We start from the raw sequence: 18299 nt of genomic DNA, 5'->3' as shown, positions 1-18299 counted from the left end.
TCCGCTCTCATACCTTCATAGTCTCCTTTATTCAAGCTTAGCACGCTTGTTTGAGATACAGCCTCCTCACCCTCTAACTGAATATGGAATTCAACCATGTTATGGTCACTCATTCCAAGGGGATCCTTTACTAGGACATTTTTAATTAATCCTGTCTCGTTACACAGGACCAGATCTAAGGTTGCTTGCCCCCTGGTTGGTTCAGTTACATACTGCTCAAGAAACCCATCCCTAATACACTCAATGAACTCATCCTCAAGGCAGCCCTGCCCAATTTGATTCGTCCAATTTATATGATAGTTAAAATCCCCCATAATTATAGATGTTCCCTTATGACAAGCCTCAACTATTTCCTGATTGATACTCCGTCCAACCGAGTTGCGACTGTTCGGAGGCCTATATACTACACCCACTAGTGTTTTTTTCCCCTTATTATTCCTTATCTCCACCCAAACTGTTTCATTATCCTGATCCTTTGACCCAATATCATTTCTCTGTATTACAGTGATTCCTTCCTTTATTAACACAGCCACCCCACCTCCCCTTCCTTCCTGCCTGTCCTTCCTGATTGTTAAATAACCTGGTATGTTTAATTCCCAGGCATTGTCACCCTGCAGCCATGTTTCTGTAATGGCCACAAGATCATACCCATATGTAGCTATTTGTGCCTTTAACTCGTCTATTTTGTTACGAATGCTACGTGCATTCAGATAGAGAACTTTCAAATATGTTTTGTGACACTTAGTTCCTGCTATTGCCCTTTTTATTACTTTACCTTTTACTCCACACCTTCTACCCCTTCCTGACACGCTCTGGTTTTTAATTTCCCCACTGCTACCTAAGTCTATGACCTTCTCTGTTGTCATTTGTATTATTTGCTCTCTGGGAACCTCCCCCCCACTAGTTAGTTTAAAGCCCTCTCTACAGCCCTAGTTATATGATCCGCCAGGACTCTAGTCCCAGCACTGGCCAAGTGAAGCCCGTCCCAACGGAACAGCTCCCTCCTGTCCCAGTACTGGTGCCAGTGTCCCAGGAAGCAAAACCCATTTCTCCCACACCAGTCTTTGAGCCACGCATTTAACTCTCTTATTTTATTTGTCCTAGCCAAATTCGCTCGTGGCTCAGGTAATAATCCAGAGATTATTACCCTTGTGGTTCTGCTTTTTAATTTGGCCCCTAGCTGCTCAAACTCCCTCAGCAGAACCTCCTTCCTTGTCCTATCTATGTCGTTGGTACCAACATGGACCACGACAACTGGATCCTCCCCCTCCCACTCCAAGTTTCTGTCCAGCCCAGAGGAGATGTCCTTAACCCTGGCACCGGGTAGGCAACACAGCCTACGGGACGCTCGCTCCTGGCTGCAGAGAACTCTATCTATCCCCCTAATAATACTATCCCCTACCACTACAACATTTCTATTTACTCCCCCCTCTTGAATGGCCCCCCTCTCCACGGTGCTGTGGCCAGGTTGCTCATCCTCCCTGCAGCCCCTGCTTCCGTCTCCACAGGGAGTAAGAAGCTCGAACCTGTTGGACAAGAGCAACAGCTGCGGCTCCTCCAACACTACCTTCTGGATCCCCGTACCTGCCTCACTCGTGGTCACACCGTCCAGTCCCTGACCATGGGCTACATCTGAATTAATTAACTTCATAGGTGTGACCACCTCCTGAAACACAGAGTCCAGGTACTTCTCCCCCTCCCTGATGTGTCGCAGTATCTGAAGCTCAGACTCCAGCTCATCAACACGGAGCTGGAGATCCTGTAGCAGCAGACACTTGTCACAGATGTAATCACCGTTAGCCTCAATGGGGTCTACCGGCTCCCACATCTCGCAACAGTAACACATCATCTGCTCCATTCTATGTAATTAATTATAATTTTTTTTTATTTAATTAGATTAAATCAATCCCTCTAAATTACACCAGTTTAATGGTTAACCAACTGTCTCCCTTACAGCACAGACCCTAGAAAAAAACCGCCGAATTTAAGCTTGTAATAAAAAGAAGAGGTGGCGGTGAAACGCCTTCTTGAACCGCTGCAGTCAGTGTGGTGAAAGTACTCCCACAGAGCTGTTAGGGAGGGAGTTCCAGGATATTGACCCAGCGACGATGAAAGATCGGCGATATATTTCTAAGTCAGGATGTTGTGTGACTTGGAGGTGGTGGTGTTCCCATGCGCCTGCTGCCCTTGTCCTTCTAGGTGAAAGAGGTTGTGGGTTTGGGAGGTGCGGTTGAAGAAGCCTTGGCGAGTTGCTGCAGTGCATCTTGTAGATGGTACACACTGCAGCCACGGTACACCGGTGGTGGAGGGAGTGAATGTTTAAGGTGGGGGATGGGATGCCAATCAAGTGGGCTGCTTTGTCCTGGATGGTCCTTCATCGTCGTTGGGTTAAAATCCTAAAACTCCCTACCCAACAGCATTAAGAAAATCAGGCTGGCCCAAATTAAGTTTGTTTAGGTTTAACATAAAAGAGCATCCACTTTTTTTTTTTTTTTTTTGCAGTAGTCTACAATTTGTATGTTAATTGCCAAGAATGAATAATTTTAAAAAAGCACCTGCACAAGCACACGTGCACAGGAAGTGGAGCCTCGATTATTTGGCACAACTGCGAGGACCCCACCTTCACCACACGGACTGAAGCGGTTCAAGAAGGCGACTCATCACCACCTTCAGGGGCAACTAGGGGTGGGAAATTAACGCTTCACAAACGCCCACATCCGAAGAATGAGTTTTAAAAAAAAGTCCCATACCAATGTAGTTGACTCTTAACTCTGAAGTGACTTAGCAAGCCACTCAGTGTGTATCAAACTGCTACAAAAAATATTGCAGCGGTTCAAGGCGGCAGCCCACCAAGACCTTTTCAAGGTACAGGTGACTCTCTTAAACAGCACCTAAATATCCGGAAAGCTCTTAACCGGCAAAATTCAGGAGTAGGTTCAGGTAAGTTTTACTTTATATTAGTGGCCGTGTAACCGGGGTTCCTGGATCTGTGGCCGTGTAACCGGGGTTCCTGCACCGGTGTTCCTGCACCGGTGGCCGTGTAACCGGGGTTCCTGCACCGGTGGCCGTGTAACCGGGGTTCCTGCACCTGTGGCCGTGTAACCGGGGTTCCTGCACCTGTGGCCGTGTAACCGGGGTTCCTGCACCTGTGGCCGTGTAACCGGGGCTCCTACACCTGTGGCCGTGTAACCGGGGCTCCTACACCTGTGGCCGTGTAACCGGGACTCCTGCACCTGTGGCCGTGTAACCGGGACTCCTGCACCTGTGGCCGTGTAACCGGGACTCCTGCACCTGTGGCCGTATAACCGGGGTTCCTGCACCTGTGGCCGTGTAACCGGGGTTCCTGCACCTGTGGCCGTGTAACCGGGACTCCTGCACCTGTTGCCGTGTAACCGGGGCTCCTGGATCTGTGGCCGTGTAACCGGGACTCCTGCACAAGTACCGTGTAACCGGGGCTCCTGCACCTGTGGCCGTGTACGGGGCTCTCGTACCTTGGTAAGTACACCTCTCTGTAATCCGGACTTTTTGATCAGCCGGCACCACGCTGGTGCCGGATAAAAAAAAGTTTCCTGTAACTAGGGATGGGTAATGAATACCGGCCTCGCTAGCGATGCCCACATCCCCAAGAATGAATAATTTTAAAAAAGCACCTGCACAAGCACGCGTGCACACACACGGGACGTGGAGCCGCGATTATTTGGCACAACTGCGAGGACCCCACCTGTACAAGAGAAGTTGGCAGATAATGGGGAGTCGTCAAATTATTGTACACTGCTGATTTGCTCCGCTTCCTCCATTCCTCTTCTCAGGCATTTCCTTCGCCCATGGCACTCGCCCTGCCACAGACGGGAGAGAGCTGGGAAAACACATTCTCCGTGACACCAACCCCATGGCTTCTCGGCTAAGGAGTCTGCCATCGCTGAAGGCAGTATCCGCACGTTCCAGGCGATCCCGCCACTGTGACACTGAACTTAACGGAGCTGCTGACTTTCAAATTTATGTACAGCCACGCTTTTCGCAGGTAGCTTTTATTGGGGGAAAAAAAAAAAATGAATAAAGGCCCCTAACTGCAGGTGGCCTGGGGGTTATTAGAGATCTGCAGTAGGTTTATCACAAGGCACGCCCAAGAGGAACGGGGTCTAATAAATAGAGGCATTTTGTTAGTTTAAGATCTTGCAAAAGACCAGATGGACCTCAAGGCCCCAAAATACATTTTTATGTAAACTTGCTTCAATCAAACAAAGTGTACCCGAGAGTAAAAGAGAAGTCAGCCTGTCACCTCTCCCTATACAATTGCAGCATTCATAATAGAAACCTCAATGTAAATTTTACATAAAGGTCAGTGAACTCCTTGGTTGATGGAGCCAATGATGGCCTTTTGTTGCCATTTACTAAGTCTTACCTCTAGAGACAAGACCATGAACCTGGCAATATCGGCCTCCTTGCCAGCGGGAACCTGAAGAGGTGTTGGCAGTTTGGGAAGAGACAGCAGGTATTGGGCCACTGCATTACACAGACTGATGATGGAATGATAGAACAGCTTATCCCCTGTAAAACAGAAGTGCGTTTAATAAATGCACGTGGCTTAAACTCAACCATTCCAACAAAAAACAGGAAAAGACCATCTGACCAGTTTCAAAACAAAACTACATTTTTATACAATCGAAGAGGATTTATGTTCCAACTTTAACAGTGTAACTGATCCTCCACAATGATGCTCATGGACAAAAGATCGTCTCTTTCTCAACTGCTTTTCAACTCTTCGCCCACTCTCCAATCTGTTTTGTGCCATTCTCAGTCCTTGTTTTCAATTTGTTTTCCCTCTCTCTCTCTGTATGGCTTTCAAAACACTTTTCTTATTGTGGTCTCTGTGCTTAGCTGTTTTGCTCCATCTCATTCTGTAAGTCTCAGCTGTGGCTCAGTGTGTAGCACTCTCGCCTCTGAGTCAGAAGGTTGTGGGTTCAAGTTCCACTCCAGAGACTCGAGCACAAAGTCTACGCTGACACTCCCAATGCAGTGCTGAGGGAGCGATGCACGGCCGGAGGTGCCGTCTTTTGGATGAGACATTAAACCGAGGCCCTGTCTGCCCTGCCGGCTTGACGTAAAAGATCCCATGGCACTATTTTGATGAAGAGCAGGGGGACTTTTCCTCTGGTGTCCTGGCCAATATTGATCCCTCAACCAATATCATTAAAAAACAAATTATCTGGTCATCACATTGCTGCTTGTGAGACCTTGCTGGCCAAAGATGAGCTGCTGCGTTTCCTATATTATAAGTGACTATACTTCAAAAATATTTCATTGACTGTAAAGTGCTTTGGGACGTCCTAAAGTCGTGAAAGACGCTGTACAAATACAAGTTCTTCCTTTCTTTTTCTATCTTTACTTCTCTCTGTCTACCAATGTTCCCGCTCATTTTTTTTGGGTCGCGCAGCCCCTTCAATGTATGGAGAGAGATTGGGTCGATTAGGCTTATATTCGCTAGAGTTTAGAAGAATGAGGGGATCTCATTGAAACTTATAAAATTCTAACAGGACTAGACAGACTAGATGCAGGAAGGATGTTCCCGATGGCGGGGGAGTCCAGAACCAGCGGTCACAGTCTAAGGATAAGGGGTAAGCCATTTAAGACTGAGATGAGGAGGAATTTCTTCACCCAGAGTGTGGTGAACCTGTGGAATTCTCTACCACAGAAGACAGTGGAGGCCAATTCATTAAATATATTCAAGAAGGAGTTAGATATATTTCTTAAGGCTAAAGGGATCGAGGGATATGGAGAGAAAGCAGGGACAGGGTACTGAATTTGGATGATCAGCCATGATCGCATTGAATGGCGGGGCAGGCTCGAGGGGCCGAATGGCTTATTCCTGCTCCTATCTTCTATGTTTCTATGTTAATGGGCTGTGCAGCCCATTCAATATTCCGTGCATGCGTGGGTTTTTCCCCTTTAAAAGCCGATGAGCCAGCCGCGCAGGAGGTGCAGAGTGCGAGGGAAGAGGGAACACTGCGGTCTACTCTGTCCTCTGCATACCTCCTTATTCATTACTCCGTATTTCAACGGGGCTCTCTTACCGTAAAGCTCACCGATCTTATTCCAATAGGAGGAATTGGGCGAAGGACACAGCCTTTGGAACACCTGATGGTTGCTGGGAAGGTGCTGGACATGGAATGCCACATGATCCATGGTAACTTTCCTGGCAGTTTCGAACAGCACACTGGCCTGTTCTGCAGAGACTCCTTGCAAACCCAAAGCCAAGCAGGGTGTCAAAAGGTTCAAGTTGAACTCCTGGAACAGCACGGATAAACAGCACATTGAGCATTAACATTTCAACCAATGTTCGAAATTGGTACCAGAGGGACACCGTCAGTCCTTCACTGCTGCCATGTAACTTTTCAGCCAGCTCTCTTCGTAGAAATGGCATGCTGATAAAGGCAGTAGATTAACAATATTTGATCATTGCACAAGTAAAGGAGAATTATACCCACTAGCACTCAAACAAAATAAATGTGTAGTATCTTTACACGAATCATAAACTGCTGTAATCCTGTGAGGCTAAGGGCAGAACGGCGCAAACTGTCCAGCAACTCATGGAGATTCTCAATTCACAGGGTATCTCTTCCCCGCCACACGTTGCTGGATGACTTGCACATTACTAACGGCAAGCGCCATTGAACTCGCCGTTATTTTGGCAGCAAAATCCAGACCATAATTTCAAGTGTGAAGGAGGTGACGGAGGATAGGGCGCAATCCACAGGCACCAGCAGTCTCCTACTGCAAGACCCTCATTAAAACCAAACTCTTTGACCAAGCTTTTGGGCACTCCTCCCAATATCTCCATCTTCGGCTCAGCGTCCATTTCCCCCCTCCCCCTCACTCTCCTGTGAAGCATCTCAGTATCTTGTTATCCATTTTTAACGGCACTGCACAAATGCAAGATGTTGCTGCTGCTGTTGCATTCAACCGGTGCTTAATTCCCGTGGTGTACGGGTGGTAAAGGAACAGTGCAGGAGTACTAATGCTGCGCAGCCTGATCATACCATTACCTTCATCGTCATGACGGCATGGAGGTCATCTTCGGGAAGTTTATCAAGTAGTTCAGTGCACTCCATTAAAGCAGTATTTAACTGGCTGCAGCACTGGCATTTGATAAGCGACACGTACCAGTCCTAGAACACAAGAAAACAATATATTTAACACAACGAGGCCTTGGAGACTGGTCATAGGAGCAAGCGTTCCCCACTCCCTGCCTCATAGTTTTTGTTCACTGACTTCAGAGGTAACTGTAATATTATATAAAGTTCTTAGTCTAAGAGTTAACTTCTTGCAGCTCTTGGCTGCATACAAAAGGCTAAAAATTAACGGAAACATTTTTGGCACCAAGTTTTTTTTTTGCAAGAATGAGGGAAATTAAAGATAAGCAATCTTTTCAAAAAGGATTTTTTTTTTGCCCCTTGAGATTACTTACCTCCATCTCCCTCCTCCCCCAAGCCCAGCACCAATTTTTTTTATTCATTCCTGGGATGTGGGCGTCGCTGGCAAGGCCAGCATTTATTGCCCATCCCTAATTGCCCTCGAGAAGGTGGTGGTGAGCTGCCTTCTTGAACCCCTGCAGTCCGTGTGGTGAAGGTACTCCCACAGCGCTGTTAGGGAGGGAGTTCCAGGATTTTGACCCAGTGACAATGAAGGAACGGCGATATATTTCCAAGTCAGGATGGTGTGTGACTTGGAGGGGAACTTGGAGGTGGTGGTGTTCCCATGTGCCTGCTGCCCTTGTCCTTCTAGGTGGTAGAGGTCGTGGGTTTTGGGAGATGCTGCCGAAGCAGCTTTGGCGAGTTGCTGCAGTGCATCTTGCAGATGGTACACACTGCAGCCACGGTGCATCAGTGGTGATTTTCCCAAATCAGCAGGAAAGGAATGGACTCTCAAGTCATCCTGTCAACTGCCACTAAAAAGTACACATCCGACTGATGCTTTCCATATTTGCTGCTCTGTAGAAAGGGCCGAGACTCTGCTAGCACCGTGGAGCAGAGCTTCAAAATATTTTTAAATCAGAGACTGTGCGTCAAGCCAGGGCAGGGCACCCTAATCATAACGAGACATTTAATCAGCTTTAGGACAAAGGCTTCACAGGAGTGTGTCAGTACTTGCAGGTGCCGCCAACAGAGAACAGTTTGAAACCATTGTCTAAAGGCAATTAGAACCAGAGAGAAGGCGGAAGCAGCACAGAAGGAGGAAGCCATTCGGCCTATTGGGTCTTGGGTAGAGCTATCCATAACTAATCCCACTGCAAAACTCTCCCCCTAATACTTGCATCTTCCTCTGTTTCAAATATGTACCCACTTTTCCCTTCGTCTTTAGGATGAGATGTTAAACCGAGGCCCCGTCTACTCTCTCAGGCGGTCCCAAAAGATCCCATGGCACTATTTCGAACAGGAGCAGGGGAGTTCTCCCCGGTGTCCTAGGGCCAATATTCATCCCTCCATCAACATCACTAAAAAACAGATTATCTGGTCATTGTCACATTGCTGTTTGTGGGAGTTTGCCGAGAGCTAATTGGCTGCCACGTTTCCTACATTACAACAGTGACTACACTCCAAAAGTACTTCATTGGCTGTAAAGCTCTTTGGGATGTCCGGTGGTCGTGAAAGGCGCTATAGAAATGCAAGTCTTTCTTTAAAAGATGCAATGGTCTCACGCACTCCCTGTAACAAAACATTCCAGGATTTATCAACATTTGGAATAAAGACATTTCTCCTAACTTCTACTCATTTTCTGTGAGGATTTTAAGTTAATAACCTCAATGAGGGGACACAGTGTCTCTCTCTCTATTCACCCCCATCAAAACCCTTCATTATATTAGGAACCTCTTAAAAGGTCATTACTTGTTCTCATCTATTTGTAAAATTCATCAAAAGGCAATTTTTTTTCCACTTTAGAAGTTTTTATTAAAACAAACTTTGCGAGTCTCCTTCGGGTTTTTGAAATCTACCCTCACCAGCATCTGTTGGACGCTGCACCACAACAGAGACAATTAACGGCAGCTGCCCACCAGCAGAGCCAGCCTCCGCTATTCTCACTCCATTTAATGCAAATCTTCAACCAGGCCCAAAGGGAAAAGGCAGCCCCATTGCTCACTTTGTCCACAATGATAGATTCCATGGCAGATAGCTTGTCCCCATCCAGCGGGTGAGAGGTCACGATTGGCGACGGACTGACTGTGTCTGCTGCGACTGTTGTACGGAACCTGTCCAGCAGGGAGTACAATCTTTGGTGTCTGGGGGAGAAAAAAAAACAAATTTCACTGCGCAAGATTAAGTGAGGATTTTATAACAAGCCCTAGGCTAAGGCTAGACAATATTCAAAAAGTCTATTCAAATATGAATTCACCAGACAACGCACAGCGCTAACACTCACTAATTCAGACAATGCACAGCGTTAACACTCCCGAGTTCAGATATCGCACAGCGCTAACACTCCCGAGTTCAGACAAGGCACAGCGCTAACACTCACTAATTCAGACAAGGCACAGCGCTAACACTCACTAATTCAGATATCACACAGCGCTAACACTCCCGAGTTCAGACAACGCACAGCGCTAACACTCACTAATTCAGACAAGGCACAGCGCTAACACTCCAGAATTCAGATATCACACAGCGCTAACACTCCCGAGTTCAGACAAGGCACAGCACTAACACTCACTAATTCAGACAATGCACAGCGCTAACACTCCCGAGTTCAGACAAGGCACAGCGCTAACACTCCCGAGTTCAGACAACGCACAGCGCTAACACTCACTAATTCAGACAAGGCACAGCGCTAACATTCCAGAATTCAGATATCACACAGCGCTAACACTCCCGAGTTCAGACAAGGCACAGCACTAACACTCACTAATTCAGACAATGCACAGCGCTAACACTCCCGAGTTCAGACAAGGCACAGAGCTAACACTCACTAATTCAGACAATGCACAGCGTTAACACTGCCAAGTTCAGATATCGCACAGCGCTAACATTCCAGAATTCAGAGATCACACAGAGCCAACACTCCAGAGTTCAGACAAGGCACAGCGCTAACACTCCCGAGTTCAGACATCGCACAGCGCTAACACTCCAGAGTTCAGACAAGGCACAGCGCTAACACTCCCGAGTTCAGACAACGCACAGCGCTAACACTCACTAATTCAGACAAGGCACAGCGCTAACATTCCAGAATTCAGATATCACACAGCGCTAACACTCCCGAGTTCAGACAAGGCACAGCACTAACACTCACTAATTCAGACAATGCACAGCGCTAACACTCCCGAGTTCAGACAAGGCACAGAGCTAACACTCACTAATTCAGACAATGCACAGCGTTAACACTGCCAAGTTCAGATATCGCACAGCGCTAACATTCCAGAATTCAGAGATCACACAGAGCCAACACTCCAGAGTTCAGACAAGGCACAGCGCTAACACTCCCGAGTTCAGACATCGCACAGCGCTAACACTCCAGAGTTCAGACATCGCACAGCGCTAACACTCCCAAGTTCAGACTAGGCACAGCGCTAGCTATTTTTTAAAATTCCCTCACTAGCCCAGAGGCACTGAGGATAAACACAATGCCCCCCCCCCCTTCCATCACGACCCCAGTATGGATCAGTTTTGTACCTCTGAGCAAGGCAAGTGGTCTGTAGGTAACGCTGAATCCTTTCCAGCTCTTCACGTGGCACTTGGGCAACGCTATTCTATAAAAGAGAGGATCCTTATTTTAATATTAATTCATATTAAAGCACAGCAGGTGTTGGAAACCTGAAACAAAAACGCTGGAGATGCTCAGCAGGTCGGGCAGCTTCGGTGGACAGAACAGTGACGTTGACCCTCCTCGCCAGCGATGTGGGGCGGGTGAGCTGGTGTCTCTGGGGATGGAGGCGAGGAAACGGGTGGGTGCTCAAGGGGACGACCATTCCCCATCAGAACACCGTACTGGGCAGAGCAATCTGCACCCTTGCTGGCGACCTGCTTTTCTCTGTTCCTAGGCCGCTGGAGCCTGCTCCACTTTTTCATGCTTCCCCTTTTACCTGCCTCATTCTCCTACCTCTAAGCTATTCACATTGTGCGTGTCTTGCAAATGTCTATTTTTTTCAATTTATCTCAATGCCTGCTATTGTGTCAGGCTAAAATGGTGTGTGGGTGTGTTTAACAAAGTTATCTAAAATGTTCCTTTCATTCAGTCATAATATCTCTGATCTCGCTCTCAGCCACTTGAGCATTCGCTTCCTCTCCGGTACCCTGCGATGTCGGAGACGCCATTTTTTGGGGCGAGATGCTAATCCGAGCTCTCGTCTCTCTGCCCGACGTTAAAAACAAAGACGGCAGGGTTGGTATTCTGGACGGGTGAAATCAAATGGGATGAAGGACCTTACGATCTCATTACTGAGCCAATCCAACTGTTGTTGACAGCACACTCAGAGCCGGCAACGTATCGGAATAAGAGGAATTTGATTGTTTTATTACTTCTAATAATTATTCTTGTTTCACAGCAACTTTTTTTGGGGGGGGGGGGGGGGGATGGTTAAAATGGACTTCCCTCCCCACCCAAAAAAGATATTAAACATAAAAACAAAAGAGACACAGAGGAGTCCTGCCAGTAGTTACATGGGGGCAAACTTTACGATTTAGCCCTCCCGGCATAGTTTTGCAGATGAGGAGTTCAGCTGCAGAGGTCAGATCCCAGTCATTAGCTCGTGCAATTTTTCGTCTGTTAACTTTAACAGATGGAAAATTATGCAGGTTGGGAATCTGGGTTGATATCCTGGAGTTCCCCGTCTAACACCATCGCGGGGGAACGAAGGACGGCAGCAGTTCAAAGTGAAGGTCCACTTCCACCACTGAGCAACGAGGAGCAGGCACTAAATGCGGCCTTACTCGCACTGTCCCGTCTCCTCTCCATCACCAAGAACACCTATTTCTACCTCTGTAATAATCGCCCTACCTCAGCCCATCTGATGCTGAAACCCTTACCCATGCCGGTGTTATCTCTAGGCTCGATTCCAATGTTTTCCTGGCTGACCTCCCATCTTCCACCCTCCGTAAACTTCAACTCACCCAAAGCTCTGCTGCCCGTGTCCTAACTCGCACCGAGTCCCGTTCATCCGTCACCTCCGTGCTCGCCGACCGACATTGGCTCCCGGTCCGGCAACGCCTCAAATTTAAAAATCTCATTCCATTCTTTCAAATCCCTCCATGGCCTCGCACCTCTCCCCATTGCTGTAACCTCCTCCAGCCCTACAACCCTCCGAGAACTCTGCGCTCCTCCAATTCTGGCCTCTTGCGCATCCCTGATTTTAAACTGCTCCATCACTGGTGGCCGTGTCTTAAGCTGCCTGGGCCCCGAGCTCTGAAATTCTCTCCCTAAACCTCTACCTCTCCTCCTTTAAGACGCTCATTAAAACCTAGCCAAGGCCAAGCTTTTGGTCACCTGTCCTAATATCTCCTTACGTGGCACGGTGTCAAAATTTTGTTTGATGACTCTCCTGTGAAGCACCGTGGGAAGTTTGACTATGTTAAAGGCGCTATACAAATGCAATTGTTGCCTACACAACAAAAATATATAGTCGGACGTGTTGACCTCTGCACCCAAATTCCTGACATTCCTGTCGTGCAAAGTTGTGCGCTCTGTAAAAAGTATCCCCGTGGTGTACCTCTGCTCATCATGGGCAGAAGTGACTTCAGTTGAAAGCATACGTGGAAATGACACGCCTGCGTAAGGAGTAAATGGTTAAAAGTGCGGGACTGTGTGTACAGGTCGCTGTCTAAATTAAACTGCAAGGTTTCTTTTTACCTGCAGGCTTTCCGCCAAAAGCATCTCCACTCGCCGGCAAGCCAGAGTGTCCACCATCCGTGCCAGTACTCGGAAAGGGGTACTGATGAGCTTGTCGATATACAGCATCAAGACCGCCCCTGACTGGCTGAGGTGGATTCCCTCCAAACACTGCAGAGTCTTCTTCAACATGGTTGGCTACAAGAGGGGGAGGAAAGGGGGGGAAAAAAAAAAATCATCAAGATTCGAGCTAACTAAAACTGAGGAAATCAATCCAATCGGGAATTCAGGAGAAACTTTTTTAGTGGCGAGAATGTGGAACTCGCTACCACAGGGAGCGGTTGAGGCGAATAGCAGAGAAGGGGAAGCTAGATAAACACATGAGGGAGAAAGGAATAGAAGGATATGCTGATGTGATTAGATGAAGAAGGGTGGGAGGAGGCTCGTGTGGAGCATAAACACCAGTACAGACCAGTTGTGTGTTTCTGTGCTGTAAATACCCCAGTCTGGACCCAGCCAGCTTCCGTAGGCACCACTGGAGATCTCTTCCGCTTGAAGGCTAGGTTTGTGCATGAGGCAAACAAAGTATCCGCTACAGGCAGAGGTAGGTGGTGGTCCAGTAATCATCGGCACTCAAAAGGACCTGGCTGGGTGTAATTACAGGATCTGGCCCAACAGTCACGAGAGAAGGGCTCTCCTGGCAGAACGTGACATCACCAGGCACTGTTCATAGAAACATAGAGATAGGAACAGGAGTAGGCCATTCGGCCCTTCGAGCCTGCTCCGCCATTCAATGAGATCATGGCTGATCTTCGTCTGAGATCATAGCTGATCTTACCAGTTCAGTACCCCGTCCCCGCCTTTTCTCCGTAACCCTTAATCCCCTTAGCCTTCAGAAATATATCCAATTCTCTCTTGAAAATATTTATTGAATTAGCCTTCACAGCCCTCTGTGGCAGGGAATTCCACAGGCTCACCACTCTTTGAGTGAAGAAATTCTTCCTCATCTCTGTTTTAAATGATTTGCCCGCTATTTTTAGACTGTGGCCCCTGGTTCTGTGCTCCCTGGCCATTGGAAACATTCTCTCTGAATTCAGCCTGTCCAGGCCTGCCATAATTTTATATGTTTCGATGAGATCCCCTCTCAATCTTCTAAACTCCAGTGAGTACAAGCCCAAACTATTTAATCTCTCTTCGTAGGTCATTCCCGCCATTCCAGGTATCAGCCTGGTGAATCGCCGTTGCACTCTTTCCATGGCAAGAACATCCTTCCGCAGATGGGGCGACCAAAACTGTACACAATACTCCAGATGCGGTCTCACCAGCACCTTGTACAGCTGTAGTAAGGTATCCCTATTCCTATACTCGAACCCCCTTGATATGAAGGCCAACATACCATTTGCCTTCTTGATCGCCTGTTGCACCTGCATGCTCTCCTTCAGTGACTGGTGCACAAGAACACCCAGGTCCCTCTGCACTTCCCCATCTCCCAATCTATTGCCATTTAGATAATAATCTACCCTCCTGTTTTTACCCCCAAAGTGGATAACCTCGCATTTATCCACATTATAGTGCATCTGCCACGTATCCGCCCATTCCCCCAACCTGTCCAAATCGCACTGTAGCCTCCTGACATCCTCATCAGAGCCCACCCCTCCTCCTAGTTTAGTGTCGTCAGCGAATTTGGAAATATTGCATCCAATTCCCTGATCCAGATCATTTATATATATTGTGAACAGCTGGGGTCCCAGGACAGATCCTTGCGGCACCCCGCTGGTCACTGCCTGCCACTCCGAAAACGAGCCGTTTATTCCAACTCTCTGTTTTCTATCCGCCAGCCAGTTCTCTATCCACGTTAATACTTTGCCCCCAATTCCATGAGCCTTAATTTTGCATGATAATCTTTTGTGTGGAACCTTATCGAAGGCTTTCTGGAAGTCAAGGTACACCACATCCACTGGCTCTCCCCCATCTATTTTACCAGTTACTTCCTCAAAGAATTCCAGCAGATTAGTCAAACACGATTTACCCTTTGTAAATCCATGTTGACTCTGTCCGATCCTTTCCCCATTTGTCAAGTGCTCCGCTATTTTATCTTTAATAATGGACTCTAGCATTTTGCCCACAACCGATGTAAGGCTTACTGGTCTATAATTCCCTGCTTTCTCTCTACCCCCCTTTTTAAATATTGGGGTAACATTAGCTACCCTCCAATCCACGGGTACTGTTCCCGAGTCAATGGAGTTCCGGAAGATGATCCTTAGAGCATCTGCTATCTCCAGGGCCACCTCCTTAAGTACCCTAGGATGTAGTTTATCAGGCCCCGGGGATTTGTCGGCCTTCAGTCCCCTCAACTTACCCAACACCATATCCCTAGAGATACTAATTTCTGTCAGCTCCTCCCTCTCATTAGTCCCTATGTTTGCCGATATTCCTGGGAGGTTATTTGTGTCCTCCTTTGTGAATACAGAACCAAAGTATGAGTTTAATTGGTCTGCCATTTCCTTATTCTCCATTATATATTCTCCCGAATCGGATTGCAAGGGACCGACTTGGGATTTTACCAGTCTTTTCCTCCTGATATACCGATAAAAGCTTTTGCAGTCTGTCTTTATGTTTGCTGCAAGTTTACTTTCGTATTCTATTTTCCCCTTCCTGATTAATCCCTTTGTCCTCTTTTGCTGTATCCTGTACTGCCCCCAATCTTCCGGTCTGGTGCTTTTTTTTGCCAGTTGATATGCCCTTTTTTTTTAATTTTATGCTGTCACTAATTTCCCTCGTTATCCACGGTTGAGTCACCTTTTTAGGTTTATTTTTATGCCAAACCGGTATAAACATGTTCTGGAATTCTTCCATTCTATCTTTGAATGCTTGCCATTGTCTATCCACTGTCAATCCCCCCAGAAACACCACCCAATCAATCTTACCCAATTCCCGTCTCATACCCTCGTAATTCCCTTTATTTAAGTTCTGGACCTTAGTCTCTGATTCAATTTCCTCACTCTCCATCTCGACTGAGAGCTCGATCATATTATGATCGCTCTGACCCAAGGGGCCTCGTACAAGAAGATTGCTGATAAGTCCCTTCTCATTGCACAATACCCAGTCTAAAATGGCCTGATCTCGAGTCGGCTCCTCGACATATTGGTCCAGATATCCGTCCCGAAAACATTCCAGGAATTCCTCCTCCTCAATGCCAAGATGTCCAAGAAATGTGGGTTTGTGAGGCCAGCAAAGGGTCATCGGAATCACCGCTGCTCCCTCTGCTGAATTTCTCTAATTCCCTCAGAATCAGGGAAAACACGTGAACGTTAACATTTGTGGGTCCCACCAGGTTACTGACGGGCTGCACAACCATCACATCCATCCAGAGACAGAGTTACATCTCTTGCTCCACAGCACGAACATCTCCCAAGGGCGAATCCTACCACTCACAGTTCAAGCCTGTAGATATGGCGGGTACCCTGAATTTCTCAGCCCTCCCCCATATTGGTTCTGTCTATGGGCCCGCCTATCCGCTTCTGTTATTAGCATCAGCTGAACATAACATAAGACGTAGGAGCAGGAGTCGGCCATTTGGCCCCTCGAGCCTGCTCCGCCATTCAATAAGATCATGGCTGATCTGATCTTGGCCTCAACTCCACTTCCCTGCCCACTCCCCATAACCCTTGATTGGTTAGTGCAGTGAGACCCTACATTTTCCTACAATACTACAGCGACTATGCTTCAAAAGTATTTCATTGGCTGTAAAGCACTTTGGGACGTTCTCAGGTCGTGAAAGGCGCTCTAGAAATGCAAGTCTTTCTTACTGATTCTCTCCTCCAGCCTTTTGAGGTCAATTGCAGTGCCCCTACCCCTACCCAGGTTGAGTTCAACCAGCTCAGCACAGACCGAGAATCCAACTACCCGGTACATCCCTAGTCGAGATGGTTCAGCTGCTCACCGGCCTAAGACCAATTAGTCACTGGGGAGCTTGAAGAGCCGAGTGAACGAGCGAATAGCATAGAAACATATTTTGGGGGAAGACCGCACTTACTGTTGCAAGATTGTCACAGCGGGACTGGATAGCTTGAATGAAAAGCCCACTGGCAGCAGAGTTGCGATGAATAGCACTGATAAAATCTTGCACCGGAGGTTCGTGAGAAAGATTGATGAGATCCTGTACATGATTGACAATCAGCCAAGTCAGGTGCTCAGAATCGTGAAGATTTTGACACTGGAACAACAAATGGCAGAAATCAGCATCCGTCTACAGTTTTATGATTCGACGTACAACAAATTAGCCCAATCTCGCTCAATTAAAAACATTGCCGATTTTCTTCACTGCACTAAAAAAAAAATTACCTCCCCATATTCAAAAAGGTGGAGTAGACTCAAAGGGCAGGATTCTACTCCTGTTCCTATTGAGGATTGTTGAGAAAGGGCGGAGAACTGAGATTAGAAAGATGAAGAGTTGCCGTAACCTAACAAAATGGTGGAGCAGACGCGCTGGATTGAACTGACTACATTTAATCCAATTGCAGGATATGGGGAAAGGACAGAGAATTGGAAATAAAACGATGGAAGAGCCGCTATAACTCACAAAATGGTGGAGCAGGCTCAATGGGCCGAATGGCCCACTCTGGTTGCGAAGAGCAGGAAATGGAGATGAAAAAGCTGCCTTTAACTAAACAAAATGGCGGAACAGCCGCAGTAGGCCAATAGCCTAGTCCTGCTGTTACATTTTAAGCGCTCAAAACAAAACATGGAAGAGAAAAAAAAACTAAGAGAATTTTATACAAACTCAGTTAACCATTCTTCTGCATGACACATGCGACTTTGCGTTCGGAACCATCATATTTTACTTCAGAATTCAAAAGAATTTTTAATGAACCTTACCACATAATCACAGAAAAGAATGAGCGCCCCTCTTCGGACAATTTCCCTACTGCACATGCCCAATTTAGACACAGGTTTTGGATCTTCGTTTTCAGATATCTGAGGACTCAGCAACTTAGTGCTAGACAAACTGTGTCTCCTGTGTGTTTCAAGAAAAAAAGATGAGACTTCACAAAAGCAACATCACTTTTCCAGTAAAGCAAAAACCCTTCCTCAAAGCAGCAGCTCGGGCTTTAAATACTGGAAACAGCCACATGACAAAACCAAGGGCTTTTACATAATAAGTAAGCGTAGGACAAGAAAACGGCCCACATACAATCCGCACGGTCATAGACTTCTGCAAATTTCTGGGGCGGGACGGGGGGGGGGGAAAGAGGGAGGGAGAGTAGGACTGAACGATGAAGGAACGGCGACATATATCCAAGTCAGGATGTTGTGCAACTTGGAGGTGATGGTTTTCCCACAACATTGCCGCTCCTGTCCTTCCCGGTGATGCAGAAGGATGGATCATGAGGTCACTGGTAGGGTCGCCAATCAAAAGAATTGCTGAGCCCTGGATTTGCACTGTTCGGCCACCTGTAACTATTTATCCTGGAGCAACGCAACCCCTC

The 18299-nt window shown here is 47.2% G+C and overlaps 1 protein-coding gene across 8 annotated transcripts in view; it reads right to left on the bottom strand.

Annotated features, from left to right (window-relative positions):
• Positions 1–18299, bottom strand: part of htt (huntingtin) — a 256421-nt gene that overhangs the window by 49171 nt on the left and 188951 nt on the right. For 7 of the 8 annotated variants that reach the window (XM_085974744.1, XM_085975173.1, XM_085974819.1 and 4 more), the window contains 8 exons: positions 17689–17827; positions 16847–17026; positions 12832–13008; positions 10659–10735; positions 9136–9274; positions 7044–7166; positions 6072–6285; positions 4403–4548 (listed from right to left, as the gene is read on the bottom strand). In XM_085974744.1, the coding sequence (XP_085830870.1) occupies positions 4403–4548; positions 6072–6285; positions 7044–7166; positions 9136–9274; positions 10659–10735; positions 12832–13008; positions 16847–17026; positions 17689–17827 (1195 nt within the window). The remainder of the gene's footprint in view (positions 1–4402; positions 4549–6071; positions 6286–7043; positions 7167–9135; positions 9275–10658; positions 10736–12831; positions 13009–16846; positions 17027–17688; positions 17828–18299) is intronic. The other variant, XM_085974896.1, reaches the window with a different exon arrangement.

The sequence above is a fragment of the Somniosus microcephalus genome, chromosome 1 (assembly GCF_052327205.1).
Source record: "Somniosus microcephalus isolate GS21.2 chromosome 1, FLI_Smic_1.0, whole genome shotgun sequence".
Taxonomy (NCBI): Eukaryota; Metazoa; Chordata; class Chondrichthyes; order Squaliformes; family Somniosidae; genus Somniosus; species Somniosus microcephalus.
The sequence above is the reverse complement of the archived record's forward strand: the minus strand, read 5'-3'. Positions and strand labels throughout refer to the sequence as shown.